Source organism: Artemia franciscana, chromosome 3 (assembly GCF_032884065.1).
Source record: "Artemia franciscana chromosome 3, ASM3288406v1, whole genome shotgun sequence".
In the NCBI taxonomy this organism is placed as follows: Eukaryota; Metazoa; Arthropoda; class Branchiopoda; order Anostraca; family Artemiidae; genus Artemia; species Artemia franciscana.
Genome location: NC_088865.1, coordinates 30,520,142 through 30,539,980, shown reverse-complemented (window position 1 = coordinate 30,539,980; position 19,839 = coordinate 30,520,142). Strand labels below are relative to the sequence as shown.

At 34.5% G+C, this 19,839-nt stretch overlaps 1 protein-coding gene across 1 annotated transcript in view; it reads right to left on the bottom strand.

Annotated features, from left to right (window-relative positions):
• The window catches only part of LOC136025144 (protein glass-like), a 45,629-nt gene that overhangs the window by 13,472 nt on the left and 12,318 nt on the right, over nucleotides 1-19,839 (bottom strand). The window contains exons 3-5 of the mRNA XM_065700893.1: nucleotides 16,901-17,040; nucleotides 6,068-6,278; nucleotides 3,277-3,522 (exon numbers count right to left, since the gene is read on the bottom strand). Coding sequence (XP_065556965.1) covers nucleotides 3,277-3,522; nucleotides 6,068-6,278; nucleotides 16,901-17,040 — 597 coding nt within the window. The remainder of the gene's footprint in view (nucleotides 1-3,276; nucleotides 3,523-6,067; nucleotides 6,279-16,900; nucleotides 17,041-19,839) is intronic.

Below are 19,839 nucleotides of genomic sequence, written 5' to 3'. Positions count from 1 at the left end.
ACTTGGCGCCTCCTCCAAGTCCGCGCTCCGACGCGTAGATCGTACTACAACACCATAGGCGGGAACACAATTTTGTTTTGTTGCATACACAGCTTAGACACCAATATTGGTATCTAAGCTATGCTGCCAGTTTCCTGTCTCCAGTCACTAGCATCGCTACCGCGCACTGTGTCCCAAAAATAAATCGAGTTTTAATAACTCTATTGGTATCTAAGCTGTGATGCAGTGGTTTTCAACCTTTTTGTACCGGCGCCCCCCCCCCTTTAAAAGAAAAACACTGGCCCACCGCCATTTAAAAAACAAATTGTTGCGTCCTGTTAATTTATCTAAAAATCAAATTTCATTAATACTCAACTGATATTATAATTTATTTAATGGACTACAAAAAATATACAATATTATGTAAGAATATAATATATTTATTATAAGAAATGTAATAACAAAACAAAAAAAGAATATACAATTAATCCTACTACAACATGACGGTTGAGCTTGTTTTTCAGCACAAATTTTCTCAAACCGTGGCATCGTTGAAGAAATCGCGGTTCTCAGTTCCCTTTCAATCAAACAGCTCGTGGTAACGAACTGTAGTAAGGAGCGACCCGGCTCAATAGTAAACGAAACTCTAAAAAACGGAATTTTGATGCTAAAATATACATCAAAAGAATCGGATTTTTATGCTGATTTTAAATATATAAGTTTCATCAAATTTAGTCTTTGTCATCAAAAGTTACGAGCCTGAGAAAATTTGCCTTATTTTGGAAAATAGGGGGAAACAAACCCTAAAAGTCATAGAATCCTGACGAAAATCACATCATCGCATTCGGCGTATCAGAGAACCCTAGAGCGAAAATTTCAAGCTCCTATCTACAAAAATGTGGAATTTCGTATTTTTTTGCAATAAGACAAATTATTATTATTAAATTATTTTTAAATTAAATTATTAAATTATTAGACAAACTTATTTGTTTGTTTGTTGTTTTTTCCCCAGGGGTCATCCTATCGACCAAGTGGTCCTATAATGTCGCAAGAGGGCTCATTCTAACAAAAATGAAAAGTTCTAGTGCCCTTTTTAAGTGACCAAAAGAATTGGAGGGCACCTAGGCCCCCTCCCGCGCTCATTTTTTCTCCAAAGTCAACGGATCAAAATTTTGGGATATCTATTTTGTTCCGCATAGTCAAAAACCATAATAACTATGTCTTTGGGAATGACTTACTCCCCCACAGTCCCTGGGGGAGGGGCTGCAAGTTACAAACTTCGACCAGTGCTTACATATAATAATGGTTATTGGGAAGTGTACAGACGTTTTCAAGAGGATTTTTTTTGGTTTTGGGGGTGGGGTTGAGGGTAGGTGGCTATGTGGGAGGATCTTTCCTTGGAGAAATACGTCATGGGGAACAGAAATTCATTGAAAAGGGCGCAGGATTTTCTAGCATTACTATAAGAAAAACAATGAAACAATAAACATGGAAAAGTTTTTTCAATTGAAAGTAAGGAGTAGCATTGAAACTTAAAACGAACAGAGATTATTACGCATATGAGGGGTTCTGAAAATACTTTAGCATATAGAGCGAGGTATTTAGGAGGAGATAAATACCTCGCTCTTTATGCTATGGTATTTCTAGTAATTTCAACTATTTATTCTACGGCCTTTCTGATTCATGGGTCATTCTTAAAGAATTGGGACAAAACTTACGATTTAGTGTAAAGAGCGAGGTATTAACGAGGGTACAAACCCCCTCATATACTTAATAAAAATTTAAAAATATAAAAGTTTGCTACGTAAGTTAATTCTTAAGTTGCGTATATTTTTTACTAATAAAAACATTCGTTAAAAATTAAAATTTATAGTTGCATTTTTATGTAACCGAAAAATTGCAGGGCAACTAGGCCTCCTTCCCCACCCTTTATTTCTCAAAATCGTCTGATCAAAACTAAGAGAAAGCCATTTAGCCAAAAAAGAAATTAATATGCAAATTTCATTTTAATAATTTATGTGTGGAGAGCCAAAATCAAACATGCATTAATTCAAAAACGTTCAGAAATTACATATTAAACTAGTTTTTTAACTGAAAGTAAGGAGCGACATTAAAACTTAAAACGAACAGAAATTACTCCGTATATGAATTGGGTTGTCCCCTCCGCAATCCCTCGCTCTTTACGCTAAAGTCTGTCTCTTTGTCACATTTCTGTGTTTTAAAACAATTAAAAGGTTTAGAGTAAAGAGTGAGGGATTGCGGAGGGGACAACCCATTTCATGTACGGAGTAATTTCTGTTCGTTTTAAGTTTTAATATCGCTCCTTACTTTCAGTTAAAAAACTAGTTTTTTTATGTAATCATTAAGCAAGATCGATATTTTGTTTTTAATACAACTACTGCAGAAAAACTAGTTTCACATAGGTAAGATGTTACAAATGGCAGCAGAATTTCTAAAGCTTTGTTTGTCAAAGTAGGTAAAATCGTTCTTTACTCGTAGCCAAAACGTATGGATTACGTATTCTGCTGATTCATTTTTTTACACCTATTCGACTTTTTTGGTTTGTATTCGAAAATGATATTTTGGAAACAGCTGCATGCCCCCCTTGCAACAGTCTCGCGCCCCCTGGGGGGGAGGTGCCCCACAGGTCGGAAACCAGCGATTTAATGGTACAACGTTTTTCCAATCTTGATTATCAGTTAGTAGTGAGTACTGGAATGAGAATTGGCTTTGCGTGTGTGTTCACAAGTTCAGCTGCAATGCTATTGGTCAAAATATTTTTTTTTACTCAAAGTATAATTTTTTAAGTATTTCTGTAGTTGAGGAATTGAAAACATAGCTTAGTATTGAGAAACCTTAAACAATTACTACCTTGAGAACCAAAAAATCCTAAGTCCAAACTACAGTGGGAAACTAACTAAAATAATCAAACAACCTGATTTAGTTTACTCCTAAAATGTCACATCTTGCCTTTAAAACTACCTGGATAGAGCTCGGGACAGGGGTTAGTGGCGTGATTATGTATGTTCAGCTAGAGTTGACCAAGCTCTAAATGGATACCGGGGGAATCTGAGGAAAGTAAACAGGAAGAGGTGTGCGAAAGTACAGGATGGCTGGCACCCAGCCCCCCATTGCACTTTCTTACTAAAGGGCCAGGAAGCAAAGATCAGCATCGTGGGTTTGTACTATGTGGTCTAGCACCGTTCCTTAATCCTTTTCATTTTACCTTTTAAGCTACCACAGCAAAATCATAAAAACCATGTGTATAAAAAAAACCATAAAAATACTTAATTATACCTGTGGCTGAAAAGCTGTGCCTTCAAAGCCATAACCCATTGCCGGAACACCCATTGTCATGTTCATCGATACATTGACGTTCATTGAAGGGAATATTGGAGGGATGGCTCCGTGAAGTGTTGTGCCAGGTAACGCAGACGCGGTGATCCCATTAGGATAATGATCACTGTACTGAGATGCACAAATTGGCGGCGAGGTTAGAAGATGAGGAAGCTTTGGTTGGTACTGAGGGTAATGTTGGCTATACTAAAAAGAAATAATATAATATCAGGAATAAACAGTCTGTTTTTAATTCTATTCTTAGTTTTTTAATGTGCTTTGCAGGATATTACAGACACATTCAATTATAAGGTATGGGAATATATAAAAAAAATGTTATTTCTAGAGAAAAATATACATAGAGGCTTACTGAAAGCAAAGAGTAAAATTCAAAACATTGGACTTTCTTCTAAAGAAAAAGTCTTTAACCTTAATGTGCTTGTTTATTTTATTGATGGCATTTACCTCAATAAGTATAAACTTACCAAAAATTTTAGCTATCATGAAGAGAAGTTTTTCAATTTACTTTGATACATTATACTACCCTGCGAATATGCTACCTCCCTACTAAAACTAAAAAAAAATCTTAAGCTTTAGAATTTAACTCTTTAAAATCATAAATCCTCTTTAAATTTCTTCTAAATTTATTTATTTAGACACCTATAAAAAATTTCCGAACCAAGTTCATGTTCAATCTAAAAACAAAATTGGCCTATTTGATGCTGCAAATTCTTACCCATTCAGTTATATATTTTATCTTATTGGGTATATATCAGTTCTCTGCAGCTTCTAGAGAAGAAATAAATAAGTCCCATTTCTTACAATTTTGTATTTGTTCGGAAATCTAGTGCCGTTGTTGTGCCGTCTAAATAGGGCGTTAAAACATTATTTTGAGCTTTTATTCTAGGAATTGTGTTTGAACTCACTAGTTTTCGTCAAAAATATGATAACTTTCTAGCCTGAAGGTGAGATAATGAAATTCTGAGGAGTTCTAATTTTTAAAAAGAATGTATTCCATAGCTTAGTACAACTTTGTAGGCTAAGCACTACACTCTTTATTTTTTTTAGAAAAAATTCGGTAAAGGTTCTTTTTCTTATTCAAAGTGTACAACCATGTCAAGAAAACCTACCTCAGAGGTAATAAAATCATTCAGAATGCGTAAAACTGTGTGACTAGTTAGTATGATCAAACCGCTAATGAAAATGAACGGTAAGTAAAAAGTGACTGATGTCAATAGTAACCTAGGCTAAAAAAAAGTATTCTGATAAAAGAAAATACATTTGTCAAAAAATCTGCCTTGAAGTTACTTATCATAACGTTATTGTCACGTCTAAAGGTCACATAAGCAATTTTCGCACTGCTATGATGATTGCCACTAACCATTTGCTAAGCTGTTCTTAAAGTGAGGGTTAGCAGGGCAATTCAGATCAAGAGGATTAAAGTGGGGTTGCACTCGTGTTCTCCCGATTAAGAGTAGCTTAGCAAAAAATTCTGTGGTTATCTCGAAACTACAAATACATTAAAATTTTCTATTTTTTTATCTCAAAACTACAAATACATTCACATTTTCTTTTTTTCCTTTTTCAACAATTTCGCATTTTTCACTTTTCCCATCCCAATTTTGCATTTTCCCAAAAACGCTGGTCAGGATAGTATGATTTTTTGAAGTTTTTTTTTCAGAAATGATCGTTTTCACATAATGGTTCTAGAATATCAAGATTGCGCTCAACCGAATATAAATTCTAAGTTCTAGTGCTTTTTTTTATCAACTAAATCAAGCAACAGGAAATACCGTTTTCTGCCATTTTGTAACACAAAACAAAAACGTAAGCCCGACCATAGCCAAAATGCTGCCAAGCGGATAAGTTTCCCCTTTTTCGCAGAAATACCTTACGTCTGGAATAAAGGATCGCATCCACTTGCTCACTTTCACAAGAACCAAATATATAGTGAAGATCCACACAGAAGCAACTGTTTTCCAATGAGCCTCCCCCAACCTCTCTATAAACTAGACGTTGTGACCTGAAAAATAAATCTCGGCATTTTAGAACCCCTCCCTTCCGTAAAATTAAGCTTACATCTTTTATCAGGGACAATGTTCGGTTTCGTGGAATTATTCTGTAAATATTAAACTTTACCGTAAAGTGCAGGATATTGAGCTGTTTGGCAACTTCCCTCATAGTTAGGATGACTCCTAGTGTGCTACAAAAAAACCGGCAGATGTTGGAAAAAGGAATTTTTTCCAACGAAAATAGAGAAAAACTTGAAACTTAAAAAGTATATAAATTATCCTATATATCATGGGTTTTACAGTCCCCCCTTAAATTGCAAGTTTCTTACGCAAAAGTTTCGCTTATGCTTCATTGTCAGCATAACCAGTATTTAACATATTAAACGTTGTAACTTTAGGTTAAAAAGTAGGTGGCTTAAGTGTCCGGTAGGGTTATATATAAAATGTACTTCTGTTTGTTCTAATTTTTAACGTCATTCTTTACTATTTTTTCGTCTGGATTTTCCATTTTTTTTTCGTCCGCATGCCCAGGTTTAGCTCATAAGATTCAAAATTCTCGAGCACATGAAATATAATTTTAATTTATATATTTTTGAGTTATTTTATTGCTGCAAAACCTATTCGGAGTTAAACCCCTCCCCCTGATTAGTTAGGCATTATTTTATAATGGAATTCTGCACAACTACTAATACCTGTAAAAACAAGCGCAATCAATAAGGAGTTAGTAAAGCGGGTGTTACCTGGGATTGCGGGTTAAGTGAGTAAGTAACATTTCCGCAATTTTGTGGACTTGAATACTGGTTTTGGCCACCACAAAGGGACGGTGACATCGGGCCGGAGTGTATAATGTTTTTCAGGGAGGCCAAGACGTCAGAAACTTGATCCTTTTCAGGTGGTCTTTGTGACGAATGTAGCTGATCTGCTTGAAGCTGATACGAACTATTACAATCCCTAAAATTATAAGCTAAGCCTTAAGAATGTCCGCAGGATTTTTCCTTTGCTGCCTTCATGAATCTATAATATTAAAAGTTTTGGGATAAAAAAAAATCGCCAAACGACATGGTGGCAAATCAAAAAAAGAGTAGCTATTATAACTTCGCATTTAGCACTATTCCGCTTTCATCCCAGTCAATCCAAATATTTACTTTGCACTTATTCTAGACAGCTTAAAAATTTGGCCGTACCTCTATTTAAGCTTTTGCCTAAAATTTAATCACAATATTTTTCATTTATACATAATTTTTTTTTAATTTTTCGGAAATTACTGCTTTTTATTAATTTTTTTGGGGGGAGGAGGGCTTATTATCTCCTAAGAAATATAGTAATGCATGGGTCAAAGAAGATTGAGAACTCGGTAAATATATGACTGCTCATATTATTGACTTACCAATGAAGTGAACAAACCACTCGATACCTTTTTTTATGACCTTTACGAATATAATAATCACTCCTATAGAAAATTCAAATTTAAGCACTTTTTTAGCTCTTGAAAATGACGAATTTTCAATTAAAGTATGAGTTATCGGTCGTTTTCCGACAAAATAATGCTACGTTTTCTCAGTGGCATTTTCTCGGTCGTTTTCGACAAAATAATACTACATTTTCTTAGTGCCAAAATTATTTATAATAAGGTTAGTTTAGGTTAGGTTAGGTTAAAAAGAGCTTAAATTTGAACTTGCGATAGGAGCAATTATTATATTCGCAAAGAGCATAAAAAAGGCATCGAGTGGTATGTTCACTTTATTGGTAAGTCAATAATATGAACAGTCATATATTTACCGAGAACTCTTTATTGTATACTTGCTTTTGATAATAGCACTTTATTTTGTTAAGATTTCTAGATGTGAGGGTTTGAAACCGCATTAAAAATCCAGGAGGCAAACTTCCGGGAAACGTTCTAATTAACTACGGATTGACTTACGCCAATGGTAACTTGATAGTACAAGCCAGGTAGGTCCTACGCATCTAAAAAGTTCTCCTAATTTGACTTTACTGTCCGTTAGTAGTTTAAGTTATTAAACATATTCACAATGTGACAAAGTGATCTCAGCCTAAAAATTAAATTTAAAACTGTAGTTTCTTTCAAATAAAAGTAAAGAGTGACATTTAAATTAGAAACAAATATAAATTGTTCTGTATACAAGGGAGCTTACAACTCTTATCCTTCCTCCGCTCTTTATAATATATTTTATTATTACTTTACTGAAAGTATTTTTGAGAGCAACACATATAGTCAGTGGGTTATTGCAATGGTTACTTTTCGAAACGATTGAATGGGAAATTTTGTTAGAGGCAACACTCTACCGTTGTCAAACAGTTCGTGGTAACGAACTGTAGTAAGGAGCGACCCGGCTCAATAGTAACCGAAACTCTAAAAAATGGTATTTTGATACCAATAGTTACATCAAAAGAATCTCATTTTAATGCTGATTTAAATATATAAGATTAGTCTTATTAGATAATAAAGATTAGTCTTACTCATCACAAGTCACGAGCCTGAGCAAATTTGCCTCATTTTAGAGAATAGGGAGAAACACCCCCTAAATATCATAAAATCTTAACGAAAATCACACCATCAGATTCAGAGAATCAGCGTATCAGAGAACCTTATTGTAGAAGTTTCAAGCTCCTATCTACAAAAATGTTGAATTTCGCATTTTTTGCCAGAAGACAGATCACGGATGCGTGTTTATTTGTTGTTTTTTTTCCAGGGGTGATCGTATCGACTCAGTGGTCCTAGAATGTCACCAGAGGGCTCATTCTAACAGAAATTAAAAGTTTTAGCATTAAAACTTAAAACGAACAGAAATTATTGCGCAAATGAGGGGTTTACCTCCTCGTAATACCCCACTCTTTACGCCAAAGTATTTTTAGTGATTTCAACTATTTATTCTACGGCCTTTGTGATTCAGAGGTCATTCTTAAGGAATTGGGACAAACTTTAAGCTTTAGTGTAAAGAGCGAGGTATCGACGAGCGGTGAACCCCCTCATATACGCAATAAGAACATACGAATATAGAAGTTCGGTACGTAAGTTAATTCGTAAGTTACGTATATTTTTTGCTAATGAAAACGTGCGTAAAAAATTAAAAGTTTAGTTGCCTTTTTAAGCAATCAAAAAATTGGAGGACAACTAAGCCTCCTCCTAGTTCCTTTTTTCTCAAAATCTTCCAATTAAAACTATGAGAAAGCCATTTAGCCAAAAAAAAATTACATGCAAATTTCGTTTTAATAATTTATGTGCGGAGAGCAAGATCAAAACATGCATTAATTCAAAAACGTCCAGAAATTAAATAAAAAAAAGTTTTTTTTAAATGAAAGTAAGGAGCAACATTAAAACTTAAAACGAACAGAAATTAATGAAAGGGGCTTTTCCTCTTCAACGCCCTGCTCTTTACGCTAAAGTTTTGCTGTTTTAAAAAGTAGAGTTAAGAGAAAGAGTCAAACTTTAGCGTAAAGAGTGAGGCTTTGAGGAGGAAAAGCCCCTTTCATATACGGAGTAATTTCTGTTCGTTTTAAGTTTTAATGTTGCTCCTTACTTTCATTAAAAAAAACTGTTTTTTTTTTATTTAATCTAAGTAGAGAACCATGTGCCTCCTATATATTATTTTTTTTTCTGATTACTTTGTGTGAAAGGAAAATTAGTAAAAACTTCAGAAGGCACTCAGTCGATTGGAAATTGCAAATTCTAGAGCTTTTTAAGGGTCAAAAATAATTGAAGGTTAACCAAACTCCTACCATGACTTTTTTCAAACCCGGAAAACTATCGTAACCACCCATGATATGATATTAAAGTTTTGAGATAACCACGTTGTTCAGAATTGTCAATTGAAAATAAGGCTAAAAGAGGGCCACGAAATCAGATTGAAAATTAAGTCCTTAAGTCTTTGGGCCAAAGAGAACCGATAACATAAGGAAAAATGGGGGCTTTTAATGTCGGCTGCCCCAAAACGGAGGCCCACAAAGGGTCATTAAGGTTTTTTTGAACGCATTGAAGCTTGAAATTGCAAGTACCTGGTTCAAGAGAGCTTTAATAGACTGCAATAGTTTTAGTTACGTTAGGAGGCTGGCTCTTCCCAAAAATAGGGGATATCTTTTCTGATAGGCTTGCAACTTGTACCTTTAAGACTGTCTTCAGTTTTTGGACAGATAGTTTTTGGACTGTCTTCTCCTTAACCTGTTCAAATTGTTCCGAAAATTTGAAAAAAATGTTTGGTTGAATTTGGCACAAGATTTTAATTTTATTCCTCTCTTCTTTCCTAAATCCAAGCGAATTTTCTGGAACGGATATGATAAAATGCGAATCTCATTAACTTTACATTTCGGTAATTTATCCAAATCGGGTCAATTTAAAATAAGGAAGTAAAATCTGTTTTTGACCTAAGATAAATTATTCGCTTACCGAATTTACTGTTTTTGCATTAGTTTAACCTATTTTATTTTTCACCTTTTTAGCAAAAGTTGAACAATGAGCCATAAAATAAATTAGGCAAAATATGACCTTGGTTACAGGAGTTCAAGAATATACTATCAACTCAGAGCATCTTCTCTGATTCAGCGTATCAGAGAACCCTACTGTAGAAGTCTCAAGCTTCAATCAACAAATATGTGGAATTTTGCCAGAAGACAAATCACGGATGCGTGTTTATCTGTTTTCAATTGTTTGTTTTTTCCCCAGGGGTGATGGTATCGACCCAGTTCTCCTAGAATGTCGCAAGAGGGCTCAATCTGACGGAAATTGAAAGTTCTAGTGCCCTTTTTAAGTGACCAAAAAAATCAGAGGGCACCTAGTCCCCCTACCACGCACGTTTTTTCCCCAAAGTCATCGGATCAAAACTTTGAAATAGCCATTCTGTTCAGCTTAGTCAAAAACTTAATAAATATGTCTTTGATGATGACTTACCCCCCCCCCCCCCCCGCAGCTCCCCGGGGAGGGTCTACAAGTTACAAAATTTGACCATTGTTTACATATAGACCTAGCAATTGTTAATTATGAAGTGTACATATGTTTTCAGGGGGACAATTAGAAAATAAATTAATTTTTTCAACTGGAAGTAATGAGCAGCATTAAAACTTAAAACGAAAATAAAATATTATTTGTATTAGGGGGTTCGTCTCCTTCACAATACCTTGCTCTTTACGTTAAAGTATTTTTAGTAATTTCAACTATTTATTCTAAGGCCTTTGTGATTCAGGGGTCATTCTTAAAAATTTGGGACACAATTCAAGATTTACTGTAAAGAACGAGGTATTGACGAGGGGGTGAACCCTCTCATATACGTAATAAAAATACACAAATATAGAAATTCGCTATGTAAATTAATTCGTAAGGTACGTATGTTTATTATTAACAAAAACGTTCGTAAAAAATAAAAAATCTAGTTGCAAATTTAAGCAACCAAAAATTGGAGGGCAACTAAGCCTCCTCGCCCACCCCTTTTTTTATCAAATCATCTGATCAAAACTATGAGAAAGCCATTTAGCCAAAAAAAAAAAATGTAAATTTCGTTTTAATTATTCATGTGTGGTGAGCCAAAATTAAAATATGCATTAATTAAAAAACGTTCAGAAATTAAATAAAAAACAAGTTTTTGAACTGCAAGTAAGGAGCGACATTAAAACTTAAAACGAACAGAAATTATTCCGTATATGAAAGGGGTTGAAACCTCCTCAACGCCTCGCTCTTTACGCTAATGTTTTTTATTGTTTTAAAAAGTAAAGTTGAGAGAAAGAGTCAAACTTTAGCGTAAAGAGCCAGGCGTTAAGGAGGGGTCAAGCCCTTTCATATGCGGAATAATTTCTGTTCGTTTTAAGTTTTAATGTCGCTCCTTTCTTGCAGTTTAAAAAACTTTTTTTTATATTTAATACTATCATAGATCTAATCAGTTGAAGTCTTTTGTTAATACATGAAATTGTGGGGTCCTTTAATGAAGGAAGTAAATTTTTATGGTAAAAGGACATTTTGTAATCCTCTAAATTCAAAAATATTCCATCGATTTACGGCTTACTGAGTCACTAGCAAGATGAAAACTGATAATCCTTAAATCCAAGATTAAAATAAAAAACGAAAATCTTGCATATTTAGGGTTGCCCTAAATAAGAAGGATGTACCACTCCATCAACGCCCGCTCTTTATATTAAAATTTAATTTTGCCTACCGACTGAATACTTCTGTTTTACGGGACAAAATACTAAAAAATGACCGTTGGCTGGGACTTGGTCTCTTTTGTTCCTTTCAGAAGAGGACTTAATCTATATAGTTATTTTTTTTTAAATGAGCACTTTTTTAGCTATCAGTGGCCAACGGATCGATACAAACACCCCTAAGAAAAAATAAGCGTTAACATGACCAGAAAGATAGAAAATTTCAAATTTTGAAGATAGTTATTTCAGGGTTCTTATACATGTTGGATTTCATTGTAGAAATTTTTTCAAGGTCACACCCTCTTTGGGGTGTTTAATCCCTTTTCTAAAATTATGAATAATTTCATTAGCTATAGCTTTCAATGATCAAACTTAAAATTAATGAGTTTTGCTTATTTAGATTCAGCATAAATAGTAGATTCTGTTTATGCAAATATAGTAATCCAAACTTTACTTTTTGGAGTTTTAGTTGACAAATGTCGCTCTTTACTTATAGTTTGTTTACTACAACTATTTGATATAACGTTCTTTTTAATATAATGAAGCATTACATTCCCTCCTTCCCCCGGTTTTCACATTCAACTTCAATATTTTGTATAAAAAAGCTTCGACAATGACACGAATTTTGAAAAAGTTCCCCTCTTCAAATATTTCTTAGGAGGGAATTGGTCTGAAGTATAGAAAAAATACCGTAGGGCTGCTATTTTCAAACTTTTAAAGGGGATTTATCTAAAAAATATTATTATTAGAATACGCCCCCACGTCTTCCTCTTCTGTGTAGTGAACATATAAATACAATATTCCCTGTTACATCTAATACATTTTGCAATAAGAGGGGCATCTCCTTCCGCAAAAATATACATTACATGCTTATCATTAAGGGAAACATTACATGGCACAAAGGAATGGAATTCTTCCTCCCCTTTCCCCTCCTTCTACATTTACCTAAGGGCACACTGAAAGTTTGATAATTCTGGCCTAAAACACACTTCTTGAGGCTTCATGCGCCCTTCCCCAATTACACAAAGATCCATTGATCCTCCAGCATAATAGACGATGCACAATTGTACAAAATTGCAAATCATTTCATCATCCCTCTGAAATATAACTTAGTTAAATGAAGCTTCAAAATCTTGATGACATTAGCCGTTTATTTTGCATAGACTACCTGCCTCTGAAACTGTGAAGCCCAATACAAAGTTTTTCATAATTTTAAATCCATTGGTTATCTCAAAATTCTCCCTCGACAGCTTTTTGGCCCATTTTGTCCCAAAACTGTTTTTTGCCCCACAAAATGGCAGAAAACATCCATTTTGTTGCGGCACAATCTCTTTTACTATTTGAAACGAGTATTAAAACTTTCAATTTCCGTTCTAATGAGCCCCCAGCTAACATTCCAGTATCATCAGCTTGATACGAGTGACCTATTCTGACCCCCTTCGGTAAACAGTCCATATTCTCCTACTCCATTTTTTCGACAGTGTTTGCACTGCATAATTTGCCTATTAGTGCCAGCCGAGCGTAAACTCCGTCTCCAACTCCTCAACAGTGTATAAGGCTGCATCTCCAACCTCCTTCAGTAAATAATATTTACGCTCTGTCTCCAACTCTTGACGCTCTCTCTCTTACCCACTTTGGCTGGAAGCACTGTATGAGTATCCAAAATATATATATAAAAAAAAAATGAAAAAGACATTCTTATATTTTGTAGTATGTCCCCCTAATTTAGTATTTCAAGGGACCTGGGATTGTTGATTAAAATTCTGAGACTAGTACTTGAAATTAGGATCCAAATCATGACAGTCTAAATATAATTGTCACAAATATTGCTTGGTTTTCGCAAAACTGTTAATTTAGGATTTCTTATGCTCTTGATTACAAGTCTCAGAATGCTGTTATATCTTTCTGAAATCATAGTCATACAAGGGTTTTCATTTTGTAGGGCTGGAGGACCTTAAGTGAGAACAATAAGTAATGGCCTAAAATGAAGAAAGTATTAACAGTTCAAAATAGGGATGAAACCTTTTAATCGACAGTGAACAGACATAAAATTTTTAACTGGATATTTTGAACAGATATACAGATAAAAAAATCAGCAGTAAAGAACACTGTATATGTGTTCGAAATATCCAGTTAAAATTTTTATATTTGTTCGCTATCGATTTAAAGGCTTCATCCTATTTTGAACTGTTATACTTTCGTCATGGAAACGCAGTGTGGTCTTCGAAGTTATCTACGTCTAATATGAAGAAAAAAAAATAGAGGCATATTTCACTATACTCTTGGTCAAACATCGCTAAAATTTTCTCATAAACAAATACTTCTTGTTTTATAAAAATCGTAGCTCTTTCTTAAAGAAATGTCTAATATCTATATCCTGATAATATCTATAAGGACATATGTGTGGCTGCTTCATTATCCACTCGATTGAGAAAATGTGGGTATTAAGAAGGGCTTAAGAGATGTCCGCAATGAATAGCAGAATGCAAATATAGTGTCGCGTGACATGTGTCGCTTAATTCAGTTGATCTTCCCCAAGATAAATTTACCGGAAGCACAATATCAAATTATAGACAAAACCGCCAAAAAACGGAACTGTTCCGGGATTCTTAGTAAACTGAGATGAGGAATAGAAAAAAAAGGAAATAGAAACTTCGATTATGAGGATATAAAGCATAAAAAGTTATTTTCAAGACTTTTAGTCTAGCTTAATAATTGTCTGATGGAAATATATCCAAGGAGAGAATTAATAGGAAAATTTCTCGTGTCACGGTTGAAATCAAATGATATTGTCTCGTCAAACTTTTTTTTTAAGACATTTGTCAAATAATCATTAAATCAGTTACTTTTTCAAGTATACTCGAAATAGGTTGATTTATTGAACCCAAATGTTTTTTTCTATTTCTTTTTGCTTTTTCGTGTCTTTTATTCAATCTGAATGGCTTTAAGCAAGGTCAATATAAAGTAAAGACCAATATCAATGATCTATTTGAATTATAAATTAAAATGCTTTATTTTATGAAAAATTATATATATATATATATATATATATATATATATATATATATATATATATATATATATATATATATATATATATATATATATATATATATATATATATATATATATACATATATATATATATATATGTATATATAGTGCGTGTGTATCAGCCTTATTCTCTGCGACCATATAAATTGGGAAGAAATCTGATCGCTGCAAACTCTTCGACTTCGGCCTAGCTTCTATTTAAGTTCCACTAAACTTTTTTTTAAACAAATGAGTGTACTGTCTTCGAATTCAATTTTAACTTTGAACTCCCAAGTTATTTGAATTATTTCAAGGTGGTTAATAAAATTTCTATGTTGATACATGGATAAACGGAAATTATCTCACCATAATAGAGAAGGCCTTTCAAAAACTGGCAATGTTGATCTTGCACAGTGAAATGATGCTAAACAGAAAGTCATTTGAAAGAAGAAAAGAGTGGGCCATGTTTTGATGCAAAACATCTTCTTTTTCACTAATTCCCAGGCAAATTACTAGCACTTTAAACTAAAAAGTATCCCAGCCTTCAGAGGCTATCATATCACAGAACTGAAGAACTTGCAAATTTGTCTTTTTGTAGTGAAACGCTTGATCACATGGTTTGGATCATATATATTTAGTCAGTAATTTCTTCAAGTATGTAGATATGACGGGTAGTTGCAAACTTTGGATCCTGCATCTATTTGGTCTTAAATTTCTTCGGACTAAGGTGGAAATGGTTCAATATTTTGTATTTTACGAGACATGACTAAGTAGTTTCATCTGAGATTGATTTCTTTCTAAGAAAAAGAAAACTGGAACGAATAAATAATAGAAGTAGATAAATAATAATTCAGCACGAAGCAGACATTTTCCTTACTTTTAATAACAGCATCCTTTAATTTTTTTCTTTTCGTTTCTTTTTCTTCTGTATCACAATCGCTTTTTCTACTAAAGATGACTGTTCCGTTGGAGCAGAGTATTTGACTCGCAGTATTTGACTTTCTGAATTATTTTACCATTGTTGGAAATTGAAGAACACCTCCTAAATTTTGCCTCTTTTCTTCCACAAACTATAGTATCTCTACTCTCAAATAAAAATCTATGTATTTGTGCTTACTACAGAATCTTGTACTGTACTATTCATAAACTCAAACACATCATAATGTCATAAACCTTTTTTCTCGTCTTGATGATGCCTGACTTGTGTTTTTTTTGGCTCCTTGGTATTATATTTTACTATCGTCAATACCCTAATTTTTGTCGATAGCAGATTTGTTTCTGTTACTTTCCTTTTTTCTTGAATCTGTTTCAGCTTGGAAGGTATATTATTTATAGTTCTAACAGCAAACTTTCTAAACTCCTTATCACTGTGGTCTATCGATTCAAAACTTTTAGAAATCTTGCTTTATGAAGAATCTTAAGTTGTATTTTAAAAGCAAAACACTCCCTAGGATGGACAGTATTTTCAGATTTTATGCCAATATATTTTTGTTTGAAATGTAAAATAAAAAAGTATTAAAGTAAGTATTTGGAAAACTTGTGCATAGGTAAAGGATGCGGGACAAGTCTAAACAATCCCTGTCAGCGGTGCTGACCACGGTTCTTTGCACTTCAGTCAGTAGCATAATCTCGTCAAAATCTGGGGGAGGGGAATTGGAGGCAGTTTTCCCCAAACCAGGTGAAAATGACAGTGAAAAATGAAAAATTAGCCATATAGCACCAAAAGGTAAAGTATATATTAAAGAGAACTAACCTGTTTTTCTGGATGCTTATATTATGCAGGCTAATCAGAAAATAAATTTCGTATGGGGGCAATATTGGTCTGGAGGGCAATCTAAGGCTTGGAGGGGGCAGTTGCCCCCTATCCGATAGCAAATTGCGCCCCTGCGCCCAAACTGCGCTCCTCAGTTAGGAAGTGCAACGGAAGGCTTGGGACCAACCATATTGTGTTTTTACATACTCTCCCTGTTGACCTTCCCAGGATTTCTCTCACACCACTTTTTCCCTGCCAAACTAAATTGACATCACCAGGACTCAGACTCCCGTCATGAAGAACATGGAATTGTAGGTCTAGTGCCCTAACGACTCAGCTAGAATGGCCTTCAAATTGCGCATTTACGTAATTAAATCTTGAATCACGGATGATGCTCATAATTACGTCTAAAATACATGAATAGTGTTTATGTTTGTTAAAATCATTGATTTAAATAACTTTGAAAAAGACTGAGATATACAGAAATGTGGGAAAAAATCGTAGATAGGATGAGATCTCACAGGGAATAGACCCAAAAGTAATTGTGTATTTTACCCCGTTTTGGTACAAAATCTCAACTCCCCAGTTAGTGTCTACGTATGCATAAAGATACCCGATTGAAAAAATAAGAAAAGCGGCTTACCTATAGTTGACTTGATCCGATGAAAAAGTGAAAAATCCAGGTAAAGGTTCTAGATCAAGAGTGCTGATTGTCAAATTTGTAATAATATCCTTTGACACTTCCGAAACATTAGTATTATTGCAAGAATGCAGCAAGGGGTCCTAAATAAAAGATAACACTTAAGAATTTATAAAAAAAAATCTTCTAAGCAAGGCTGTATCCAGGGGGGCTATGGGGTTTGACACCTCTTCCCCACCAGAATGTTTGTCCAATTCGCAAGAACGTAACAAAGTTGAATATAAACAAAGCTTCGATAATTTTTGAAGTCTTTTTTTGTAACCATAGAGAGATGATCCTTTTGTAAACCCCCCACCCACAAAATATAATGGATACAGGCCTTTCCAAGGTAAGAATGACAGTGTGGAGGCATCAAATGTATCGTTTGCTTTGTTTCTAGTTTGACTCATGGTAGATCAGGATAACGATCGTTAAATCGAGCAATGATTCAAAGCAATTAATTTACTTATATTTCAAGTTTTTTGTAGTTATTATTATACTTTATTTATTTATGTAATTGGTACTAATTACAACTTGATGATATGTAGCTGGTATTGGCAATTTATCGTTGTATTGGTAATTATCAACCATTTATAAAATATACATATATATATTGGTAAAACCTGGCCAACAAGAATGATGCGGTGTCATAAAACTGGTAGTAAGCTTTTCTGAATAGAAAGAAAATCCATTAATTGTCGCTCCATTTTTTGAATACAACTATTTTTTATGTACTTGAAGTGTTATTTTTCTCAATAAGCTTTTAGTGCCGTGGCCCCAGTGCTATAGTGGAGCAACATTAGAACTATTAGAATGCATACTATTTTGTTGAAACCTACGGTTTGTAGAATCGAAAGGCGTCTTCTTCTCAATAGGCAATTCCTAAACATAAATTATACAAGTTTGTCATCAAAATGCTTTATTCTCAGTTTTGATTCATTTTTTTATACCAGAGCATAGTAAGTATTAATGGCATTTTGTTTTAATTTGGGATTCTTTAGCATACTTTCTAGTCTGCTGGTAATTGAAGAATTGAAATTATGGCACCTCAAGACTCAATAAACACAAACAGTCCAGTTAATCTTTACCGAGCATAGATTATTTAACTTATTGGATATTGCTTGAACCGTACAACCCAGCACAGGAAATCTATGAAAGGCACCTCAATTCGCAGACACGCACGGAGGAAGCAGTGTCTATGGGGATGTCTATGGGACACGCGCGGAGGAAGGATTATAGTTTTTACACTTTCCATACAGTTCACCTATTTTGTACCATTTAAAATTTTCTCTATCCCTCCCCCTGTTGTAAAGTGTCACCTACGGGTGTAGCTAGGGCTTTACTTAGAGGGCAAATGGGTGGAGAGGAGTTGAGGGAGAACGCCAAATTTAATATATTTTGTTAAAAATTAACTTTACATTCACTTTAGAGGATTATTCTGGTGGAACAGAAGTGAGTCCTGGCCACCTCTTTTGCGGCCATGATACCCTCTTTAAAAAAAAAATTCATTTGTAAGACTCTATCAGCTCATGCAGCTCAAAGTTTGCCGGCCATTACTGAGGACTCGAAGCATGCAATTCAAGACGTGAAGAACTTCCCACATGGAGCCTAATAAAGTGGAAGTCTAGAATCAGAATATTATATTGCATGCGATATATTGAAATTTTTTTTATTAATTTTCACAGTTTTCTGGCAGAAAAAGGTCAAATTTTCACCCCTCTATGACGAATGGTTCTACTCATGATTTGGAACACTACTTGACCATTAAAAAATCTCCTAGAAAATAGGATTGAATTGCAAGATATCTACAAAATCTAGTGTTTTTTAAATCAAACGAATATAGAGTTTGCTGACGAAAAACATCCTTAGAATAAAGATAAAGCACATAAAAGAAAGATAGAGGATGGAGGGGTAACAACTGATGAGCTCCAGTTTCACCAGCAGAGGTAAGTACGGCAGTAGTTTACTTTATTAAATTTCCTGAAAGGTCTCGGTGGCTCGCTAGGTCTCGATTTGGGTTTTAGTCTGAGTCGTCCAAAATTACGACTAGTTTCTGGTTTCAGGTTCCCAAGTCAAAAAGCTGTTGTTTATTATATTCCACGGCTCAAACGGCAATTCCATTGCTTAATACGGATGACTTGTATTCGACATATTCTGCTTAGAGAGCAGTTAAACTTTTTTGTATTGTTTCTAAGACAGACTCAATGCCTAGTTTTATTTCTTGGGTCGTGTGATGAAGTTTTGTATTGGTCTATAGACAGGCGTCAGATCGTTTTGTCTTCAATAGCCTCCACATGATAAGTGACATAAGCAATTATTAGACGCAACTTTTTTGACAACTTTCGTTTGGAATGAAACAATATGGTTAGCTGAGTTAAAAGGAAAATTATCTCTGATTCTAGACAATAAGGAGCACGGTGAAGTAGGAAACAATAAGCCAAAAACGAATTCAAGCTTCTACATCTAAACAGGCCTGGATTTACCAACAGACCCACTATGTCCAGGCCTAGGGGTGCACAATGTCCGGGGGTGCAATAAGCTATAAATGAGTGATTTTTCCTTAACAAAAACTGGAATGATGGGATTTATCATCAAAGTGCCATGTTTACTCCACCGCCGCACTGCCTATTCACAGAAGAGTGATTTTGAAACAATACAGGAATTCCTTGGTCTTCCAAGAATGGCGGCTGAGAGTTCGGTACCACCCTTTCTCTTTCATTACTTTTGGCTCATCAGTTGCGTCCTGTTCAGTGCTTCCATTATCACGAAGCTATAGGGACATCCCCAACAATCTCACAAAAACGGAGCGGCAAAATGTTTGGGCCTAGGAGCGTCAAAGCTATTAATCCGGCCCTGCGTCCAAAGCTAACATATTTGATTAAAAAAAACATTGAAAACATAAA